The following is a 24480-nucleotide window of genomic DNA, read 5'->3' as shown; positions in this document are numbered from 1 at the left end:
TCCAAGTTGTATACAACGAAATTAGATAGAATCTAGCTTTTCAAAGAACCTAAAAAGTAATTAATTAAGAAGAAAAAGAGATCTGAATAAACAAGGCCAAAATAAAAATCTAAGAAAAGGAAGTGAAGGATGCAAATTAGACGTGAGGAAAAGAACAAGGTGGAATAATGGGACTAACATATAATATAGTCAGGGGCAACTAGAACTTTTCATTTTATGAATAAAAATGCTTATTGATAGCCTCTGGTATCACCCTCTGTGATGTTTCAAGGAATGCATTTCTGGTTGGCCCTTGCTGCCCAATCAAGTCCTGAGCCATTGAAAAAAATAGGTTAGAAGATAGAGCTCATTTATGGAGGATTGGGAAAAAGAAGAAAAAGGAAAAATAGGTAACAGTGGGATAGCACATCTAATAGTCAGTGGACAGCAAAAAGCATGACACTCATAGTAAGTAGGACGCTCTTCTCTATTATATAATAGAATTAGCACACAAAATAGCTGATGTTCAGTCATCTATGCCAGGTTTATTGAAATCTTTCCTTTAAATATCACTTTGTTTTATATCTCATGCTTTTATCATGCCCTAATTATGCATATTAGAGTTTGCTACCTAGGATTTGTTCTGAGAACTTAGTAAATTCAGCTTGCATTTCCATGGTTTTGTTATATTAAATATCATATGCACTTTCAGATGTCATGCTCCCTCCAGGCTTCTTTGTAATTCACTGGCCAAGACTGGATTATAGAGGAGGTACAATGGACATCTGTTTTATATCCGGTTCTGAACTTGGCACTTGGCTCATAGCCACAGTTCCATGAGAGTTGTGGTTGCACTAGATCCTGCAAACTGCGTAGGATTGACTTAGGTCAAGACTTGAATGGAAGGCCCCTAGGGAATAAATTGGTGCCATCTACAGTTGGTGTATCTGATACGTGAGGAAGGAGAAAGGGTACTAAAGAAAACAAATATGGGAAGGAAAACTAAAACAGACCAAGTATGTTCAGAGAAAGTCCAAAGGGGAACAATTTTCAGGGTACTGAGGGGTTGACTGCAAAGATAGCTGAAAGGAAAAGATTGGGAATGGAAGGAAATTACAATATAATATTAAGAAAAAAAGATATTCAATTCAAGAGGAAATGAATAACTACTAAACCACGTGTCTGCTTTCTCATCTCCACAAAATATGAGAATTGTGTACATAAATATTAATAACATCTTTGATGAAAAATAAATATAAAAGATAGCCCCTCTCCTCAACAGCATACTAGGAGATCACTTGGGAGCTATAGCATTAATCTAGATGAAATGTGACAAGGGCCTTGGTAGGTCGTGATTGTGTGAGAAGAGACAAAAAGACAAATAGAAGAGGTACTAAAGTGATGGAACTAAACAAAAACTGAGTGGATATGAGAATGAGTGAGAATGAAGAGTCAAGGTTGACTCCTAGTTTGGGAGCTTTGATGGCAGGGCATTTTCTAGAGAGAAATAGAGAAGTAATAATATTCCAGAGGGAAAATATAACTGGTAGGTGAAAGTCTCAGAGAGGCTGATTTCATCATAAGGGAGGACATCCCAATCTGTTAAAATACATACGTACATTCACACACACACACATATATATGTGTATATATATACATATATATATATATGTATATATATACACACATATATATGTACATATAGAGCTGCTTGGTAAGGTAATATATTCTTTTCCATCTCAATCAAGTAGAGAGATTGTTAAAGGAGTGCTTCTCTATCACCTTTCATGTCCTTTTCAGTACTCAGATCCTATTATTCTACTTTATTAATTAATCATAGTTTAGAGAAAGTAAACATTTTATTAGTTATCTTAAGGACCTGCTTGCCATTTCTTCATGGAATAATCTTAATCTTCTCTCTGCATATGTTTATACTTGCAGTCCCTAGTTCCTACATTTTTTATCCCTCTTCATTATTCTTAAATGTCCTGGATGATGTCAAGACTCAGCCTTAATGCGCAGATTTGGAAGATGACATGTCTTTTGTGAGGAACACCAAGTATGGCATAGTAGTTAGATCAAGGAGAAAAAATTGGATGGGTACAAAGTGTAAGACAGGAAGGGGCCACATTGTAAATGCTTTAAATGCCAAATAGTGCTCTTGTATATTTTATTCTGGAGATAACAGGGAACCACTGTAGTGTATTGAGGAGGAGAGTGACATGGTCAGATATAAGCTTTAAGAAAAACCATAAGACCTCTTGTAGAAAGGGGGAATGGCTATAGACCCATCTGCCACTTGGATTTAGAAGGACCAAAATAAACAAACCAGAGAGTTCTCGGCACTATGTAAGTTTCAAAAGATAAAATGTGAATTAGACCTATTAGTTAATTGGTTGGTAATCAGCAATAATTAAATGTACTATATTTTGTGTTGAATCTGTAGAAGTAATAAAATCAGAGTTGGATTAAAGTGATAAAAGATAATAAACATGAAAGAGGAAAAATTTCTGCAGAGTTGGATTCAAGTCTGTGTGATTCATATCTAAAGTTGACTTGCAGCCATAGCAAATTTAACAACTGAATCTCAAAGTGGGAATAATACTAAGGATCTGTGGAACAGGTAGGATAGATAGTAGAGATTGGTAGGAGGTCTAAAGATCTTTATTAAGGACACATAAATCTAGTCTTATTTTATTTATATGTTAAAAAAACTTTTAAAAATAAAGTATTTTATTCTGATTTAGAGTTAGTCTTCTTTCAAGGTCACCTGTGTGGGAATTCCTACAAATTTCACTACAAAATAAGACCATTCTAAATTCTCTCCTAGTTATATGAAGCCAACATTCATGCCAAATTCTTGCATGATCTGTAAATCCTTGTGGATTTTGTGGAAGCACACCTGTAATACATTATGTATCAAACATAATTTCAGAAAATTTTTCTTATCCTACATAGGCAATAAATTATTGAGCACTATTACTTGGCAATTGACAACAACCAAAAAAATTATTTACATATGTGTGCGTGTGTATGTATATACGTATGTATAGTTGTATATCATGTGTAAATGTACATGTTAATATACTTTATCATTAATATTAAGAAAATAAGAAAAAAGGAATTATTTTGTTGGAAGGGAAAGCCAATATAACCTTTTATCTATATCTTAATAACTTTTAGAATTTATATATTTTTTAAAATTAAATCATAATTTATTTTTATCCTTCCCACCTTAACCATTGGGAAAACAAACAAAAACTTATAAGAAATACACATAGTTAACTATATGACCATATAAGAAAATATATATAAAGCAGACATGACTATGCAAAGTATCTGATTTTGACAGCATGAGGTGTTTGGGATATGGGAATTCCCTCAACCAATACAAATCACAACTTGTCTGTGATTTAGTAGATAAGTCTTAGGCAATTGTTTAAGGTACAGAGAGATATAGTGACATACTAAGCTTAATGTAGCTATTACTTATCAGAGAGATAATTGAATCTAGATCCTTCTAACTCCAATTACAGAACCCTACTCTCTGACCTGTTTCTATATGTTCTGTTTAGTTCAATTCAGCATCAATTAAGTGACTTCTCTGTGCAAGACGCTGAGCTAAGCAGGCACTGGAGATACAGGGGCAACAAAGGCAGTACGGTGTACATATTATAATACTGGGAAAATACAACATATACCACATAAGCAAAAACAGTCAGAGCCAAGATGACAGAGTAGAGAAAGCACTCAGCTGAGCTTTCCCAACATTTCCTGCGAATCAACTTTAAAGTAATGCCTCAAATCGAATTCTGGAGTGGAAGAGCCAACAGAAGGTCAGAGTAAGACATTATTTCAGCCTAGCACAACCTAGGAGATTGGAAGAAGAAATCTGTGACGTGGAGGAGGAGGCTGGTCTGGATCCCACATAGATGAAATACCAGTAGTGGGACTAGGTAGTGGTGACAGAAGCAGTAGCAAGTTCAGTAGCTCTCAAGCTAGAAGCAGTAAGGGGACCTGGCAGCTGGTCAGAAAGAGACTGCAGAAAACCTATATGCTAGCATTGTATGTAGAGCCAGATCCTGTTGGGCAACTCCATTGCCTATACTCACTTCAAGAGGAAAGGAACATCAAGAGTAAGTGGAATCCTTGAGGGACAGTATCATAGTCCCAAGGGAGGAAGGGCCCTGAGGAGCAATATCAGTTGCAATTATTGGATTGCCTGAAAGACATAATCAAAGACAGAGCATAGAAATTATCAAGGAAAACTGCTCCAGTGTCCTAGAACCAGTGGATAAAATAGAAATGGAAAGAATATATCAATTGCCACCTGAAGGCGATCCCAAAATGAAAACTCCAAGAAGTGTTACGGCCAAATTCCAGAGTTCCCTGGTCAAAGATAAAAAGACTTCAAGCAGCCAGAAAGAAACTATTCAAATACTGTAGACCCACAGTCAGCATCACATAGGATTTAGCAGCTACCCCATTAAAGAAGCAGAGGGCTTAGCGTATGATACTCCTTGAGGCAAAAGAACAGCTCATTATCTGTCTGTACTGCCTATCCCATATGTACTTAATGTTGGATGAGCTCTAGGGTAGCAATCCAAATGAATGTTGAAATCTGAAAGCAGACCTTCTTTATCAACTGTGTCTTTCCTGTAAGAGGCCAAACTGCTTCATATGATCACAGCTTTCTTCCAGAGGCTTTGCAGTATCTTGGGGCTTAGGATAATCAGCATAGTGTCAGTGAGGGGCATGTGAAGGATGGTCCCATCCACAAAGATTCCTTCCTCAACCTAAACCTGGCACTGGATTTCTTCTGTCACCTCCTTGTTTAAGGTATTCCCTGATACTTGCTATCAGAGCATCACCAAATAGTTATTTCTGTTACATCTTCCAAAGAATCCTAAATATAATTGATGTATGGAGGGGAATACCTTGCCACAATAGAGCTTATAAGGTTGCATTTTATTGTATAGATTCAAGTACTTTTTCACAGTCAACAGATAATAAGCATAATGAACTCTTATGCTTTTTACTAGATCTTTTAGAAAATTTTGACATAGCCAAAATGTAGTCCACTGTTGAACATTGCTTGAAAAATTCAGCTTATTCCCTGTTAATGCCCTCATTGAGAATGTGTCCAGTTCATGTACTGTATAGATAACTTTTTATGAAGATTTTGTATATATGATGCAGTAGACATGTAGGTTAGTGGTTACTTCTGTTCTCTCAGTCACTTTTTATTGGAATTATTAAGGCTCTTAAGGTGGAATATATTGCTTGCATGAGTTTCCCGTCCTTGGAAGCCCTCAAGCAGAGAATGGATGACCTCTTCTTGGGTATGTTAATGTGAGAATTCCTTTGATTTGGACTAAATGGTTGCCAAAGTCCTTCCAGCTCTCAAACAGTTACTCTTTTCCATACCTTCGTTCTCTTCCTTTTCTTCAGATACCTTGTATCAGTCCCGTGGTGCTCTCACAATTGTATTGCCTCTAGCACAGAGTTCCTCTTTGTAGTCCATTCCATCTGCTTTTCCCATTGTTCTCTGTGAAGCCATTTCTGCTTCTATAAGCACTTCAGGGACTGATATTAGAGTTAAAGTTCCTCTACCCTTGATGGAGAAAACATTTTGTTGAAATGAGTTTTGAAAGTCTTTCTCATCTTTCTTATTTTTCAAGTCTTTCCGTTATCACTCTTGGGATCCTCTGGGATTATTTTGCTTAGTTGAATATCTTTCCAAGCTTTCTTTAGACAGGTAGTACCTTCTACTGCTTCTTTCTGCTTTATGATACCATGCTGCTTATGCTCACAACCAAGCATCTTGCTTCTTTGTAATATGTTACAGTCACATTCGTATTCTAGCTTGATGTTACCTTTAAAAGACATTTCCTTTTGGCAGACAAATCAGCTATTTGCCAACCAGAATACTTTCTGGACTTATTTTTCCCCTTGAGGAAACTAATTTACATGTGTTGAACTTCTGAATGAATTTATAGGCACTATTGAGGTAATTTTGTTGTTCACTTATTTTTAACTTTTAGGAACTTGTTTAAGTAGTTCAGGTGAGAGTTTTCTGTACGATCTACAAATCTTTGACCTCTCCTTTCTTCTTCCTAAACCATACTTTCTTAACATATTTCTTCCCTACCTTTTCCTACCTTTGCATTGATGTGGATTTCATTTGGAGGGTCTTAGAAATTCTTCATAGACTTTCTCTTCTAATTCATCCACAAAATCAGATATTGGTACATAAACTAATTTGTCATAGCGATCTCTTTGCAAATGTGTATCATTAGTACATCAATACATAATGATCAAATGGCCCATGAAATATTGTTTATTGTCTCTGAATGTCAAACTGAAGGCTATTGACATTTTAAAAATTGTTTGATTCTTATGCCCTCTGCCCTTTTCCCCTCCATTCTTTCACCATTATTACTTTAACTCGAGGCTACCACACAAGACTGAAGACTATTTTTTTGTTTGTTTTTCATTGATCCATTGCCATGGCCTTAACAGCTATAACCAGGTTGCCATCATTCTAGTAATGTGTCTCTCTCTTTAATTAGCTGGATTGGTACTAAAATACACTGATGCAATCACCAGGGCCATCTTTAATGTTACCTTAGCTGTTAAAACCTATTGGTGCCTATCTTCCTCCTTCATAAACTTTAAGGTACCAAAATCACCTGCATGTTACCATGAGGCATCAGAATAGGACTTTATAGAGAAAATAAGATATATTGCCCTAAAATGCTATATAATTTGAAAGGATGCATACTTTTATTCTCATTGAAAAATCAGCCATAATCAAAGAAAATATTCTCATTTTACTTTAAAGTGTATTATTTTTCCCAGGCCTATCTATAACTGGGGGTAATTCTCATTATGCTGGATGCTAGGTGCTTAAGGGAAAAAATGAAACAATTCTCTCTCTTCATGGAGCTTGCTTTGTGCATGAGTATATGCAGAATACAAGAAATAGAAATACAAAGAAATGGGTGAGGGAGGGTATGCACTGAGGACAGACATCAAGGGGGAAGGCCCAGAAGTGGCATCATAGTCATTAAAAATTTGGGTTATAAGAGTTACATTAGATCTGATTATGAGGTTATATTTAGAAGGTGGTATCCAATCAAAAGCAATGGTTTCTACCAGAATCAAAAGTTTATTCAGGGAATTAGTGAGTCAAGAGACGTGGTATACCTGGGTATAAGCCTAGGGTTCAATACTAGTAGACCAGAGGTTTTGGAGGTTCTAAATTCTTACATAAGTCAGATGTGTTCCTTTAATATTTCCTTCTTCATCCTGTCCCACATGAAGAGGTAGCCCTTCTCCTTGCCAGGGCAAACCCCTTTACATGTACATGTGATCACATTCCACTCTTTGATCTTAAAAAAAATTGCACTCTATCCTATCCACTCTTTCACTAATCTTCTGTCCACTGGTGGCTTCTCTGTTGCCTACAAACACTGTCATGTCTCCTCCATTCTCAAAAAACCATCCCCCAGTGTCCTCATCCTTGCCAGCGATCAGCCTCAGAGCTGAGCATGTCATCTACAGTCGATATCTTGACTCCCTTTCTTCTCACTCTCTTAACTCTGCAGTATGGCTTCTGATCTTATCATTCAGCTGAAGGTGCTCTCTCCAAAGTTACCCATATTTTGATTGCCAAATCTAGCAGCTTTTTCTCAATCCTCATGCTTCTTTACCTATGAAATTTTTGAAATTGTTGATGACCTTCTTCTACTTGAAGGTGTTTTCTCTCTTACTTACTTGTTGAATAACCTTCTCCTAAGTAAATATCCTTTTTATTAAGCATTGAATCACCTACAAATTTCTGATTTTGCTCCAATATCGGACCTCAACCACCAAGGGACTGGTCTGAATCAGGCCCAACCCAGAACAAACAGTTCAGTGTTATACACTGTGGAGATTAAGTAATAAATATTTTTGAGCACTTGCTCATATAGCAGAAGATTTAAAACATTTAAAACTTAAAGGTCATCTGTTCTAACCCCTTCATTTTATAGACAAGATGGAATAAATAGATGGGATTTTTGTGACAGCAAATTACTTGGGATCCTTGAAAGTGCTATACAACTTCTTAAATGTGATCGAGTTCACCTAACTCTCCTTTTCAATTCTGAGTTCAGCTAAATTGCATATCTGTAGTGTCTAAGATATGTGTACAGTGAACTGACCATTCAAATACAATTCAAAATCTTTCTAGGCAAATACACATTTTTAATCCACCTTATATTTTTCTATATAGATAATTAGGCTAATAATCTCTTTGAATGACTATCAGCTTCATTGAAAAGACTTTATAGTTTTATAGAGCTCAATGTAATTAAGCATATTATGTCTTGAAAAATGAGCATTTGGAGAACCTTACCATTGTTGAGGAATCTGTCTTTGATTCTCTCCATAACATGCTTGGTAATACTAATAAACACAATTGAGCACATCTCCCCAATTTATGCTTCATACTCAGCAGAGCACTGAACAAAGTTATTTCTACTATGTTCCATAGAATTCTTATGATATTATCATATGCATGGAAAACATCTTACTTGAAAAGAACCTTAGAGGCTACATTTAAGTCTACTTAATCAAATGCTTCTTTTAAAAAATCAACAAACAATAACCATTGTAAGGTCTTGTATTCTCTGAACCTCTCAGTTGAGTTACTATGAAACTGGTTTTTGATAGAAAAATCATTTGCACAGACTTACCGGTTGTGCTTTTTTTTAAAGCTTACCAGTTCCTAGTATTTTTACCTAAGTCCTCTTAATCTGTACGTAAAAACAATTTTCATAGCATTGAGAAGATGTCTAAATAGTTTCTGATGTTTTAGCATATCCCTCTTTTTTTTTGGTCAGAGTACTACTAACTGATATTTTCCATTCTGTTGGAATTCCTGCCCTCTCAGAAATATCTTCAAAGTAGATGCCTGAGTGCTTCATTAGTCAAGATCAGTCACTCTTCTCAGCCCTGATGTCCTCCTCTTAAGTGTCATCACCACTGCATGTTATAGTATCAGGTATTACGGTAGTACAGTCCTCAGGTGATGATTTTACTGTTATCTCTGATAAGAAAAGATCCTTGTGGAAACACCCAAATATGTGTTCCATTTCATCTCACATCCTGTATGTTGCCCTGTTTTCATCTCTAATCGCTTTTGCATTTTGCATAGCTTGACTATTCTGCAGGCTCATTTTCTCAGCAGCTTCTTTTTGACTTATTTATGACCTAAAATGACTTATATCTTCATCCTCTAGAATATTTTGTATTTCAGTTCATGTTGCCCTTACTTTCCTGTCTTTTCACTTTGCAAGTAAATTCATTTGTTTTTCAGCTGAGGTGGTTTCTGAATTCTTCTGACCTCTTTGATGTCAATAAAAACTCTTTTACTTTAATTAAACTTCCCTATAAAGGTGATTAATTCAGTCAGTGTCTTTACTGTTAACCATTTCCCAGTTACTGTTATGGCATCTTTTTAAAATGAGTTCATTTGGATGTTATCTAATCTCAGACACTGTCTCCTCACCTTCAACCTTTCTTCCAGATTGCAGTTTATTTTAATCTTTGCCTTAACCAGGTGACAGTATTGAAAAAACACTGATAGTTATTCTGAAATTAGTTTCATCAGTATTCAGGCATATTACTGTAGTCGTTTTCTTTTTAATGTTACTGTTCAGTGTTCAACATATCTGGCAATTCTGTCTCTCTTCTTGAAAAAGAAATATTCATAGTGCTACGGGTTTAAGATTTCTGAGTAGCCAACAAGCCTTTTGTCTGTTTTATGTCTTATCTATGAACCACGCTCACTTATTGTGATAATGTCAATATAAGTATGATTCTGTTTTTTGCAGTAGTAGAACAATTCACCAGTTGCTGGATGTTAGTTCAACAACTAAATTGTTAGTAGATAATCTAAAAACTGTGTGGTTCTTAGAAACCTGAGACCACTGCTATGTCACTGTCACTATAGAAGCAGTAGGAAGTAAGGCAACATTTAGATCTACTTCTCTATATTTTATCTGTTTCATGCATGCATTTGGCCAAATAAGTAACAACAAAAACAACCACAACAAACACTAACAATTTTTGAATAGCAAATTCTTATTCTTGGTGGATCCACACTTGTAACCTTTCACCTGGTTTGTACCTGAGAGAACTACGTTCTGCTGGTGCAGCTTTCAACACAGAGTCACCTCCTGCCCCAGGGAGATATCAGAGAACTTCTGTTGGGGATAAGATAATTTGTTTGTGTTAGGAAAATCCAAGTATTTTTAAATTATTGAAATAGCCCAAATTATTGCCTTATAAAATTGTCATTTTGCACCACTTCTTTGTTCCTCCAAGTACTGGAAGATTAAAGAAGTGAATATAAAAAGCCCGCATTAAATTTTAGAGAGATCGCAAGTCATATTAGTACAGAAAATATGGTCAGGTTGGGTAACAAAAGTTGAGTAGAGTGGAAGCAGAGGTAGTAGTAGGATAGAGAACACCTAGATTTAGAAGATAGAGATGCAATGTAGACACAAAGAAAACGTAACTTCATTTAACCTAGTTTTGATCTGATCACAATTTACGATCAATTCCCACATATAAAAACCTCAAATGTATATACTCCTCAATTTAAAGGGGTACCTTAAAATATATTAAGGAGAAATTAGTCCTCCTCTTATTTTATGTTTAATTTGTGTGAATATGAGATTTAAATGTAATGTAGATATATTCATATGTCTATTAAGAATCCATGATATTGTTATATTTGGGGGAAAAATATGTGTACTTTGAATTCTTCATCATAAAATTTTATTTGGATTTGATAGTGTGAAACAGCCAGATTTCACATAGATTTCGATTTCTAAAAAGTATGAAATTACATCCTTGAAAAAAATTAATAATTGGACATACTATATTTTGGTCTTTTGATCTTAAAAACACCTGTTTCCTCTGAATCTCTGGGGCAGCAAAGTTTAAGGAAAGTTTTTTTTACAGTCATGTAGACTAAAAAGCATAGAGAAACCATTTAAAGTTTTCAGTTTAAATTTCACAAATTTGCTAAAGAGTCTGTTTGTTTAAACTGACTTCTCTGCATCATCATTTCTATTTTGGATTATACAGCACAATACTAATGAGGTCAAGGTCATGGGTTCAGTACTGAAGTAGGTTGGTTAACTTTTCTATTCTCGTTGGTCATTTAGTAAACCCTTGACCCTCGACCCTTATCCTAAGCCAGCTGTCTTGCAGATGTCTGACATTGATTACAAAAGGGAAAAAGCAAGCAAGTTTAGGTAAATTCAGGCATATCTGTCAGCACTACTGGAAAATTAATTCAAAGTATGTGCGCTACTAATGGCAGGTAATATCATCTTCATCTACAAAAGACAGCATGTTAAGCCTAAAATATAATCACTGACAATTTTTTTTTAGGTTTGTTTATTTTTTATCTTATAAGTCACTTGTTAGGCTAATGTAATTAAATTAGAACATCACTCCTAGACAGTGACAAAAGGGGGAAAATAAAATCATAAAATATTATCACTGAAGGGACCTTTGAGATCTAGCGTGCAACAGTTTCTTCACATAGTAGATACAAGGTTTTTTGTTTATTTTTCAAACTAAACCAAAACTAGCCTTTCTACTTATACAGGCAGTTTTCCTTTTAGCCAAAATATGTTAATGATTTATATTTGTTTTAATTAATTTTGTTAATACGTAATATATTACTTAAAATAAATTCTCATCCCTTTCTCAGCATATTTCTCCAGCCGTGAAAAGCATATCGTCTCCCTAGCCAATACCTCTACTGAGTTTTCACCTCCTTGTTTCCTTGGTTTTAGTGTTACTGCCCCTCTCTTTATTCTCTTCCTTTTGTATTGTATTTCAGTTCTTCAAGACGAAGTTGTCTCTGCCTTTCAAGGTAATAATTAGCTAATCTTATATACTTAATGTATTAATATACAAGTGAGAAAAGGCTATCAAAGCTTTATAGCAAATATCATCTGAGGGCAACAAAAATATTTAGTGTTCTGGTTTATGTTAAATTATATAAATGAAATAATTAAAATTTAGACTACCAATGATAATTCCTTACATTATATGATGATTTAAGATTTGCGAAAACTTTTCCTCACAACATTCCTGTGAGATAGATAGTATAAGTATTTATCAACCCCATTTTATATATGAGGTAACTGAAGGTCAGAGTTAAAAACTGTTGAACTCCCTGAAAAATCTCTGGCTTAAGTTGAGAAAAGTAGAAATCATAGATTGAGAACTAGAAGATAATTTAGAAGTCATCTACATCAATCCCCTTACTTTACTGAGGAAGGAACTGACACCTGAAAAGGTTAAATGACTTGCCCAGAGTCATACAGGGAGTGAGTGGCAAAGCCAGAATGGGACTCCAGGTCCTCTGATGCTATCAGCACTGTTCTTTTGACAGTACCACACACTGCCTCCTGATTTACACCTTTGTGTGTGTATATGTTTTGTATATACATTCTGTTTTGGGGGTATTGGGTTTGGAATGTCAGGGCATACATAGAGTGAAAAGGAAAAAGGTGCCAGGACAGAAGCAGATAGTTAGATTCGAGGCATAGAGATATGTGTGTGTGTGTGTGTGTGTGTGTGTGTGTGTGTGTGTGTGTGTGTTAATGTTTCAATACTTTGATTACCTGGGATCTCAGCATTGTGGGTATTCCTTCCATTAATGCAGATTGTAGCTCAACTATAATGTAATAATTTAATAGAATTTCTTGATAAGTTGATATAAGCAAAAAAGTAATCACCCTTCAGCCAACCTAATGATTGACCCTTAGTAAAACTGGTCCTGGAGTAACAGACATAGTTTATTGTTAAAACCCAACTTAAATCCTTTTTAGCCAGACCTCCCAGAGCTTGGAATAACTGTTCAGAGTCCAGATAACTACCTTCATGCTATTATAAAGCATTGGTGTAAGATATTGTATAAATAAATTATTCTTCAATATTGTAGTTTAATTATTATAAAAAAGAAATTGTTCTTTTTCAAAAAATTTGCTACCTTTGGCACTGCCAAGGACCATAGATGCAAAAGCTTCTTGAATACAGTCAGGTAGCTCCTTAGTGTTAGAACTGGGACCAGAACCTCAGACATCTACTAACAAATTCAGTCTTTTGCTTATCATTCCATTTTTATTATGACCATCCCTCCAAAATATTATATAATAAAGTTGGAATATGAAAACATTGTTCTAGCACCGTGGACTGTTTGCCATGACCTACAGCAAAAATTCTATCAGGCAACCACAACCATTGTCCAACAAGAATGGATAATGCATAGCTTTTCTTATTCTGTCCTTGTCATCTTAAGCACTGTCTCCTCTTTCCCTAGGATTCCCTCTATCCTAGACTTGCTGGTCTTCTCTAACCATCCAGGCAGACAAATTACAAATGAGTGATATTCTTAAAGAGATTAGTTCATAGAGGCTGCCATAGGCAGTACTACTCTATTCATCTATACTTTTCTGTCACCTCCCTGGTGCATTGCAGTGAAAGGTTGCTGATGTCTGACTTTATTTTGTATTAGACGTATTTAATTTAATCAATTTTACTTATTTGGTGAAGCATTTATTAAGTGTACTCTCTGTACCAGGCCTTGTGCTAAGCACTAAGGACATAAAGAAAGGCAAAAACAGTCTCTGCTCTCAAGAAGCTCACGCATGTAAATAATTGTACATTCACGATAAAGGCAGAGCAGATAAAGGTATAACCAGAAAGGGCCTCCTACAGGAGGAGGGACTTGAAGTCAGTCTTATAGAAAGGTGGGGGGGGGGGGGGGGGAAGAGGAGGGGTTGAAGAGCATTCTAGAAATGAAGGACACCCTGTATAGAGGAATAGAGTGTTAGTTTCCAGCTCTGCAAGTAGGCCCCATAACAGGATCATAGAGTAAGTAGCAAAGAGGAAGGTGTAGGAAATCTAGACAGATAGGAAAAGACCAGTTTCTTACAAGTTTTAAAAAGGACTTTATACTTGACCCTGGAAATAATTGAGTGTCACTAGAGTTATTTGAGTAGAGTGGTGACATGGTCATATCTTCACTTTAGGAAAATTATCTTAGTAGCTGAGTGGCAGATGAATTGGAGAGAGGAAAGACTTGAGGCAGAGAGACCAATTAAGAAGCCATTATAGTGGACCAGGTAAGAAGTGATGAAGGTCTGAATTAAATTTCTTGCTGTATGAATAGAAAGAAAGAGATACAAGATATATTGGCATGGTTTAAACAACAAGACTTGGGCGAAAGATTGGATATGTAGAGTGAGTGAGAATAAGGAATTAAAAATGCCATTGAGTTTATGAAAAGCCTGGTTCTGAGAATAGTTCAGAAAGGGAGGAGTTTGGGAGGAAAGATAATGAGTTCTGTTTTCGACATATAGAAATTTGAGATGCCTGTGGAAGAGAATAGGGATTAGGACAGAACCTTTGGAACATCCACAGTTAAAAGGCACAACATTGATGAAGACCAGTAAAATAACCCGTGGAGTGGTTGGACAGATAGTAGAGGTGTGATGAAAACTTAGGAAGAAGAATGTGTTCTGGAGGAGAAGCGATCAACAGTGTCAAATGTTGTGGAGAGGCTACAGAGGATCAGGACTGATCAAAGGCCATTCAGTTTAACAATTAAGAGATCATAACTTTGGAGAAGGAATATTCTTTTAAATGATGAGGTTGAAACTTAAATTACTGAAGGTTTAGAAGAAAGTAAAAGAAGTTGAGATAACAATTGTAGACTTTTATCAAGAGATTTAGCTGAAAAGAAAAAAATGAAGATTTTGGGTGATAGCCAGAAGAGATGGTTGGATCAAGTTAAGGATGGGTTTTTTGTTCTGTTGTTTTTTAAGGATAGAAGAAGCAAGCATTCCCTGTTTGAAGGAAACAGGGAAGGAGCCAATAGATAGGGCGAGATTAAAGATAAGAGAGTGGGATTAATAGATTTTGATAGCTATTAATTTTTTTTAAGTCTCTTTTTCTGGCTTGTTTAACATTTTGTAGGTCTCAATTGAGCTACATAAGTGAATGGAGTTTTGCTTCTTTACAGTGAGTTCCTAAGTTATGCCTATTCAGCAATGAGTAGTAAATGGTTCAACATGAGCTGTTTCTTATATAAACATACAAACGGTCTGTCCCAGACTAAATCAATTTAAAAAGAAAAACATTAAAGCTCTGTTTCCTGTTACATATTTAAAGTCTTCTTTGGTTGCTTATATCATATTATTGACCAACTCTTGTAGACTTGAGTTGATCCTCCTACACCACCTGCTGAACAGTTTAAATGATTTGGGAGAGAAGTTTTCGGAAGGGCAAAGCAATTACAATTATAACTCCTACATCTCAACGAGTAAAGCAGCTTTTTGTGCTCGGGGTAAGGAAGTCATGGTCATCTTGGCTTACCTCCTTCCTGATTTGAATTGTTGGAAGGTTTCAAAGGCCACAGGACGGAGGAGGGAGCAAAGTTCATAAAGCTTAGAATCATGTGATTTTGAAACAAGAAAATTTGAGTCTTATTTCAAGTTTTAAAATGCTTCCAGGACAAGGATTTATAATTATTATGAATAGTAATATATGAGTTCATTCATATAAGATGTTTGAACTGTATTTTTTTTGAATAACACATTTCTAATGTTAGATATTCCAGTCTTTAGTATGAACTGAAACATTGGGTTTCTTTCCTAATGACTAATTCCAAGTAAAATGTTCCATTAGAAACCATTCTTCAATGATTTTTCTATTTTGCAATCATACCTTATAGCATTATGTTGTAGAAACTTCATGAATGAAATGGAAACACTTTTAACGTAAATAAAATGATCTTGTACATCAGGATTTTTAGTTATAATCTAGCACTCAGCCTACTTTTAGACTATAAATTTGTTTGCCTTTAGCAAGTAGCATTCAGAAAGTTGTGAAATGGTTCCCTAACTCTGGTAACATCAAAGACAATGCTCTAAATTTTATAATGTCCTTTTCTGAAAAAAGAATGTATATCTTGCCTAAAAAAAATGAAAATCAGTGATTGAGATTTGCTTTGGAAGAGAGAAAGGAGGGATTTTATTATCTAATTCTAAGTACTAAGAATTACAATAATAGTAACAATCACCTTTTACATAGTATTTAAAGGATTGCAAAGTGTTCTACATATGTTATTTGACCTTTACGTGAAGTTTTTGAGGTAGGTCCTACCTATTTTTATCTCCATTTTGCAGATGAAGAAACTGAAGGACAAAAAGGTTAAGTGACTAAAATTCTTCAAAATCTTTTCAACCTATCTTTCCAGCTCGATTGAACATTACTCCCCATCATGCCCCCTGCTACTCATATGACAGTCTGTTTTTTCTCATGCATGGCATCTCATAATCTACCTCTATGCATTTGCAGAGACTGTCCTCCATTCCTTGAATGTTCTCCCTTCCCACCACTGGCTCTCTTTAAGACTCAGTCCTAAGTGTCAGCTCCTTCAGTGGACCTTTGCTGATTCCCTCCAGTTGTTATCGACCCTTGGCTAGCCCGTCCCCACCAAAAAAACCCTGTATTTTTATCTTGCATGTGAAGTTCCTGAACATTAGACTTACAACATTTATGCTAACATAGAAGAAGCTGCTTCCTGTTTACCTCAAGTCTCAGCAAAAGATAAATTTTTTGAAGGCCAGTACTAGACTACATTGATACTTGACAGTACCTGACACATAGGAGGTGCTTAATAACTTATTGTTTCTCAAGAAGATTTGGTTGCCACAGTAATGAAGGTAAATGTTGATCTTGGTTGGGTGGACAAAAGGCTCAGGATAGATCATTTCCTACACTTTTAAAGTTCAGTTAGAGATATACTGAAATTCCTTTCTACAATGACCAAATACTAATGGGATTAATTTTAGTGGAATTTGTTCACAATGGTAAAGGAAAGGAAAATGAGTATATGCAAACTAAGAAATAATAGGGTAAGATAATTAGAGAGGATTGAAAACTGGCCTCAAAGACAGGAAGACCTAGGTTTATACCTCATCTCTAACAAACACTGGCTGTGTAACCACTGAACCAATCACTTAACTTTTCAGTGCCCCTAGACAACTCTGTAGAATTATATATTTCAGAGAAGTTTTAAACCTACATTAGTAGAGAGTTTTTTCTATAGGAGTTCCCAACATCAATATATTAGCAAGTTTAGACTGAAAGAAATTTTAAAAAATTACACAGACCCAGCCTTGGTGGTACCTAAAGTTTTTATTTTAATGTTTGTACAAAGTTCCCTAGTGCCAGTTTACTCTTTTGATTTTATTTTTTATGCCTTGAACATTGTTCTGCAACAGTTTCCTTGTGTCATGAAAGATCATTCATGCTTGGATTTTTCTGTATGACTGCCCTGGGATCTTTGTCATTCTGCTTGTCTGCAAACCTTCTCTTACTCTTAGACAGTTAGCTACACAAGCCAACTTTTTTATATATATATGTATTCTACCTACATTCCTACCTAGCTAACCAGATGTTCCCATATTTCACACAAAAAAGGAAAGGAATAAAAATATATGAAAATATGTCACATATAATTATAATGTATCCATATCCTAGAAAGCAGAATAATTTAACTCAGTATTTCGTTTATAACAGATTTCACAAAAGGTAATTGCTTTCTTTCCATAGTTTTTTCTGTCTCAGAAGGCTTACATATAATTCTGATTAGTAGTTTAGTAATGAAAGATATTTTAGAGCTTTTCTATCTGAATGATTGGATAAGACAGTCTAAATTCTATAAAATTACATATTGAAAATATAATAATATCTATATGAGATATTTAGTTTTAATATTCCTCCTCATTTATTCCACTGATATTGATGAAAGACACTGTGAACAGCTATTGGCAAAACTGAGACACAGAAATATTTAGAAAATCAAGGTGATTACTTCAAGACAAATTTAGAAAGACAAGTCATGTCAGAATTACTTCATTTCCACTTTTGGTAACAGCAGCTAAGTGGTTCAGTGAGTAGAGTGCTGGGCCTGGAGTCAGAAAGGACGGGGTTCAAATCTGGCTTGAGACACTCACTAGCTGTGTGACCCTGGGCAAGACATTTAACCCTATTTGCCTCCATTACTTCATCTGTAAAATGAGCTGAAGAAGGAAATGGCAAACTACTCCTATACCTTTGCCAAGAGAACCTCATATGGGATCATGAAGAGTTGGACACAACTATACAAGTGAACAACAACAAAAAACTAAAAGATAAGAGAAAAAATCTATAGATCCACTGTGCTTGAATTTTGGGAAAGCTTTTAACAGTATTTCTCCTGATACATTTTGTGAACTGGATGCTAGTATCCTTGAGTGCATTCAGAATTCATTGACTGACTAAATAGAGTGAATGTTGATTGGTTAATAGATTTGTGACACATTGAAATGAATTATATAGTAAAATATCATAGTTTCCTATTATTATTTGGGTTCTTTTTTCAAAAAAAAAGTAATTTATTTATTTTATTTTATTATTTATTTAATTTATGTATTTTTAGTTTTCAACATTCATTTCCAAAAATTTTGAGTTCCAAATTTTCTCCCCATCTCTCCCCTCTTGATTCTTGTGTTTGAAAGTCAAATTTTCTGTTCAGTTCTGGTCTTTTCATCAATAATGCTTGAAAGTCCTCTATTTCATTGAAATTCCATTTTTTCCCCTGAAGTATTGTACTCAGTTTTGTTGGGTAGGTGACTCTTAGTTTCAATCCAATCTCCTTTGACCTCTGGAATATCATATTCTAAGTCCTTTGATCCTTTAGTGTAGAAGCTGATAAATCTTGTGTTATCCTGATTGTATTTCCACAGTTCTTGAACTGTTTCTTTCTGGCTACTTGTAATATTTTCTCCTTGACCTGGGAACTCTGTAATCTGGCTACAATATTCCTAGGAGTTTTCCTTTTGAGATCTCATTCAGGAGGTGGTCAGTGAATTCTTTCCATTTCTATTTTACCCTCTGGTTCTAGGATATACGGGCAGTTTTCCTTGATAATTTCATGAAAGATGATGTCTAGGCTCTTTTTCTCATCATGGCTTTCAGGTAGTCCCATAATTTTTAAAGTGTGTCTCCTGGGTCTCTTTTCCAAATCAGTTGTTTTTCCAATGAGATATTTCACATTGTCTTCAATTTTTTTCATTCTTTTGGGTTTTTTTTATAATTTCTTGATTTTGCATAAAGTCATTAGCTTCCATCTGCTCCATTCTAATTTTTAAAGAACTATTTTCTTCAGTGAGCTTTTGAACCTCCTTTTCCATTTGGCTAATTTTGCTTTTTAAATCATTCTTCTCCTCATTGACTTTTTGGACCTCTTTTGTCATTTGAGTTAGTCTATTTTTAAAGGTGATATTTTCTTCAGCATTTTTTGGGGTCTCCTTTGGCAAGCTATTGACTTGCTTTTTCATTATTTTCTTGCATCACTCTCATTTCCCTTCCCAATTTTTCCTCCACCTCTCTTACTTGATTTTCAAAATCCTTTTTGAGCTCTTCCATGGCCTGAGACAATTGCATGTTTTTTTGGAAGTTTTGGATGTAGAAGCCTTGACTTTGATGTCTTCCTCTGATGGTATACATTGTTCTTCCTCATCCAGAAGGATGGAAGAAAATACCTTTTCACCAAGAAAGTAAACTTCTATAGTCTTATTTTTTTCCCCTTTTTTGGGCATTTTCCCAGCCAGTTAAACTTGACTTTTGACTCCTCTGTCAAGTAGAGGATGTACTCTAGGGACCTGTAAGTTCTCAGTTCCTCCAATGTGGCACAATCAAGAGAGAGGAGTTTATTCCTCTCCCAGCCTGCACTCTGGTCTGGGAGCAACCACAAGCTTTTCTACCCAGGATTCTCTCCAAAGCCTCCACCAGCTCCACAACGCTAGCACTCCTCCTCACCCCAGGGCCAGCACTCAGAACTGAGACCCAGATCTGCAGCTCAATTCTCTCAGACTCTTTAGGCCAAGGGCTCCAAAAATGGACACTGCTGCAGCAGTGGATGCTGTTGCCCTGGGTCTGGGGCTTGGGATTGACCCACGCTCCCCTCTCACCCAAGTGAAAGAACTTTCTCACTGACTCTTGAAACTGTCTTTGGCATTTATGGGTTGAGAAATCTGGGAACCGCGGCTGCAACCTGTGATTCTGTTCCCTGAATCCTGCTCCAGTTCTGTCCGTGTGATGTGGCCAAGACTGGGCTGTGCTGCGTTCCAAGCCCTTTCCTGTCGGCCTTCCAGGCTGTCTTGAACAGTATATCTCTTTCAGTCTGTCATTTTGTGGCTGCTACTGCTCTAGAATTTGTTCTATTATTTGGGTTCTTTTAAAAATTTAATAAATGATTCGAGTAAAAGCATAACTGGCTGATATGAGAGTGGGAGAGAGAATGCCAATACATTTGATATTAAAATTGGACTCCACTAAAAAGATCTCTGTGAGCTGACACTAATAGCATTAAATTTCATAATCCCTGTTTTGGGGGTAAAAAAAATCAATCAATCAAATGCACAAATATGGGATAGGAGGGAAGGAAGCATGTCTAGAAAGCAGTTCATTTGAACAAGAGCTAGAGGCATTTAATAAACTGGGTAATTCATTGTGGCAACCAAAGGGATAATTTGGAGGGATAAGATCTGTGATATCATTGGTATAAATAATTCCTAATAAATAAACTCTCTTTCCCAATATAGATTAGTACATGCTTTAGAATTTATAGGCTTAAAGAAATGCCTAAGGCGCTGAAAGACTGTGTAAATTACTCAGGAAAACAGCCAGTATGTGTCAGAGACCCAGGGCTTAAACTTAGCTCTTCCTGACTCCATGATCAGGTCTCTTCTGTTCTGTACTACAACTTAATATGATCCTAAGCTATGATCAGTAGAGTTTCCAGAAAGGGGGTGATATTATTCCTTTTCTACTCTGTCCTCATCTGAATTATAATGTCCAGTTTCAGGTGCTACATTGTAAAAGTATCTGTTGTAGTTATCATCGTTGTTGCTGTCAGTAATAATATCAACAACAGCAACAATAATGCATGTATGTTCGTCCTTTGTTGCCAAAGACCATGTCATCAGGGAAATAATGACATGGCTTGCACTTGACTTTGTTTTGAGTGAGGGAGGGCTGTCTGTGCAGGTCACCAGCCTCACTTCTCCTCCAGAGCCATCTGAATCCAGTGACCAGATATTCATCAGGCTGACTGGATATGACCCAGCATGAGGCAATTGGGGTTGTGACTTACCCAAGGTCACACAGCTAGTGCGTGTCCAGTGTCTGAGGTGAGATCCTCCTGACCCAGGCACTGGTGCTTTATCCACTGCACCACCTCGCTACTCCAGCAGCGATAATAATATTGACAACAATAGCCAACATTTGTATAACACTTGAAGTTTTCAGTAAACTTTACCTGTGTTATCTTGTGATTTCCTTGAACCCAGAAGGCACTGCCAAGGCCAACTAAGAGATTTCAACATAATTTGACAGTCAACAAATAGTACGTGCCCACTCTTTGCCTGGCAATATGCTAAGTTCTAAGGATAGAAAGACTAAAGTGATAATGGTCTAAAATTAAAATAGGCAAGGAGGGCAAAGCCAAGGTGGCAGAGAGAAACTAGGAAGGTGCCTGAACTCTCCCCAGTTTCTCTCAGTAACAACATTAAATCAAGCCTCTAAAAGTATTCTGGAGCCACAGAATCCACAAAAAGATGAAATGAAATAATTTTCCAGCCCACAGTAACTTAGAAGGACTTCAGGAAAGGTCTCTTTCCCTTGGATAAAAGGGCAGTGAAGCCTAGTGTAGGTGGTGTCCAGGCAAGATAACAGGAGGCTCTTTGCACTAAATTTTAGAATGTGAATGGGATGAATTCTCCCACAAATGAAAAAGAATAGCAGAGTGGAATAAAAACTATAATCCTACAGTATGTTGTTTACAAGAAACACATTTGAAGCTGAGAAACACATGGAGTAAGGGTAAAAGACTGAGAAATTTTTTTAAAAAGCAAGGGTAGAAAGCCTGATCTCAGACAAAGCAAAAATATAAATAGATCTAATTAAAAGAGACCAAAAAGGAAACTGCATCTTACTAAAAGATACCATAGACAGTGGAATAATGTCAATAATAAACATATATGCGCCAAGTGATACAGCATCCAGATTCTTAGGGGAGAAGTTAAGTGAGTTACAGGAAGAAATAGATAGCAATACTATACTAGAGGGGAACCTCAACCTCTCCCTTTCAGAACTAGATAAATCTAACCACAGAATAAATAAAAAAGAAGTTGAGGTGAGTAGAATTTTGGAAAAATTGTATATTGTAGATCTCTGGAGAAAATTGAATGGGGATAGAAAGGAATATTCCTTTATCTCAGCAGTACCTGGCACCTAGACAAAAAAAATGACCTATATATTAGGGCATAAAAACTTCGCAGTCAGATGCAGAAAGACAGAAATATTAAATGCTTCCTTTTCAGATCATGATGCAATAAAAATGAAATGTAGCAAAGGAGCATGGAAAGATAGAATAAAAATTAATTGGAAAGTGAATAATCAAATCCTAAAGAAAGAGTGAGTCAAAAAACAAATCATAAAAAAAATAATTTCGTCAAAGACAATGAAAATAATGAGACAACATACCAAAACATATTGGATGCAGCCAAAGCAGTACTTAGGTAAAATTTTATATCTCTAAATGCTTACATGAATAAAATAGAGAAAGAACAGATCAGTGAATTGGGCGTGCAACTACAAAAGCTAGAAAAAGAACAGATTAAAAATCTTCAGTTAAGTACAGAATTAGAAATTCTGAAAATCAAAGAAGGGATTAATAAAATTGAAAATAAGAGAACTATTGAGCTAATAAATAAAACTAAGTTTTAAAAAACTGATAAAATTGATAAATATTTTCTTAATTTGATTTTTTTTTTTAAAAAAGAAAGAAAACCAAATTACCAGTATCAAAAACTGAAAAGGGTGAATTCACTACCAATGAAAAGGAAATTAAAACAATGACTAGGACCTGTTTTGCTCAACTGTATGCCAATAAATCTAATAATCTAAATGAAATGGATAAATATTTATAAAAATATAAATTGCCCAGATTAACAGAAGAAATAAAGTTTTTAAATAACCCCATTTTAGAAAAAGAAATTGAACAAACCATCAGTGAAAACTCTGAGAAAAAATCTGTAGGGCCAGATGGATTTCCAAGTGAATTATACCAAATATTTAAAGAACAATTAATTCTGATGCCATATAAAGCATTTGAAAAAATAAGCAAAGAGGGAGTTCTATCAGATTCCTTTTGTGACACAAATATAGTGCTAATAACTAAACCAGGAAGAGCCAAAACAGAGAAAGAAAATTATAGATGAATTTCCCTAATGAATATTGATCCTAAAATTTTTAAATAAAAGTGTTAGCAAAGCCATTACAGCAATTTATCACAAGACTAATATACTATGACCAGATGGGATTTATACCAGGAATGCCGGGTAGATTTGGCATTAGGAAAACTATCAGCATAATTGACCATATCAATAACAAACCAGCAGAAATCATATGATTGTCTCAATAGATGTCAATGATTTGACAGCATACAGCACCTATTCCTAATGAAAACACTAGAGAGTATAGGAATAAATAGAGCTTTCTGTAAAATGATAAATAGTATCTACCTAAAACCATAATAGAGATAAGCTAGAATCCTTCCCAATAAGATTAGTGGTGAAGCATTATCACCACTGTTATTCAGTATAGTATTAGAAATATTAGCTTTAGCAATAAGACAAGAAAAAGAAATTGGAGGAATTAGACTAGGCAGTGAGGAGACAAAACTCTACCATTCTTTGCAGGTGATATGATGGTATACTTACAAAACCTTAGAGAATCATCTAAAAAATTGCTAGAAATAACTTAAGCAAAGTTGCAGGATATAAGATAAACCCACATAAATATTAGCATTTCTATATATTACCAACAAAATCCAGTAGCAAGAGATAGAAAAATTCTTTTTAAAATAACTGTAGACAGTATAAAATATTTGGGAGTCTACTTGCCAAGACAAACCCTGGAACTTATGAATGCAATTCCAAAACACTTTTCACACAAATAAAGTCAGATCTAAATAATTGGAAGAACCTCAGTTGCTCATGGTTAGGCTGAGCTAATATAATAAAAATGACAATTCTACATAAATTAATTTACCTATTCAGTGGCATACCAATAAAGCTACCAAAAATTATTTTATGGAGCTAAAAAAAAATAATAAAATTCACCTGGAAGAACAAAAGGTCCACAATGTCACTATTAATTTTTAAAAATGCAAAGGAAAGTAGATTAGCCATACCAGATCTAAAACTATATTATAGTTTTAGAGCGGGACTCATCAAAACTATCTGGTACTGGCCAAGAAATAGAGTGGTGTATCAGTGGAATAGGTTACCTACACAAGACACCATTGTA

At 35.4% G+C, this 24480-nt stretch overlaps 1 protein-coding gene across 12 annotated transcripts in view; it reads left to right on the top strand.

Moving 5' to 3' along the window:
* Positions 1-24480, top strand: part of VPS13B (vacuolar protein sorting 13 homolog B) — a 1048068-nt gene that overhangs the window by 617153 nt on the left and 406435 nt on the right. For 8 of the 12 annotated variants that reach the window (XR_011966588.1, XM_072606871.1, XM_072606865.1 and 5 more), the window contains one exon: positions 11888-11920. The exons of the other annotated variants lie outside the window; for them this stretch is intronic. Coding sequence is in view for 7 of the 8 variants with exons in the window: in XM_072606871.1 (XP_072462972.1) it covers positions 11888-11920 (33 nt within the window). In the remaining variant the exon portion in view is untranslated. Of the gene's footprint in view, positions 1-11887; positions 11921-24480 lie in introns of those variants that run through there. 12 annotated transcript variants of the gene reach the window in all.

This window comes from Notamacropus eugenii, chromosome 4 (assembly GCF_028372415.1).
Source record: "Notamacropus eugenii isolate mMacEug1 chromosome 4, mMacEug1.pri_v2, whole genome shotgun sequence".
NCBI classification, from domain to species: Eukaryota; Metazoa; Chordata; class Mammalia; order Diprotodontia; family Macropodidae; genus Notamacropus; species Notamacropus eugenii.
Note: the sequence above shows the minus strand (reverse complement) of the source record. Positions and strands in the feature narration are given on the sequence as shown.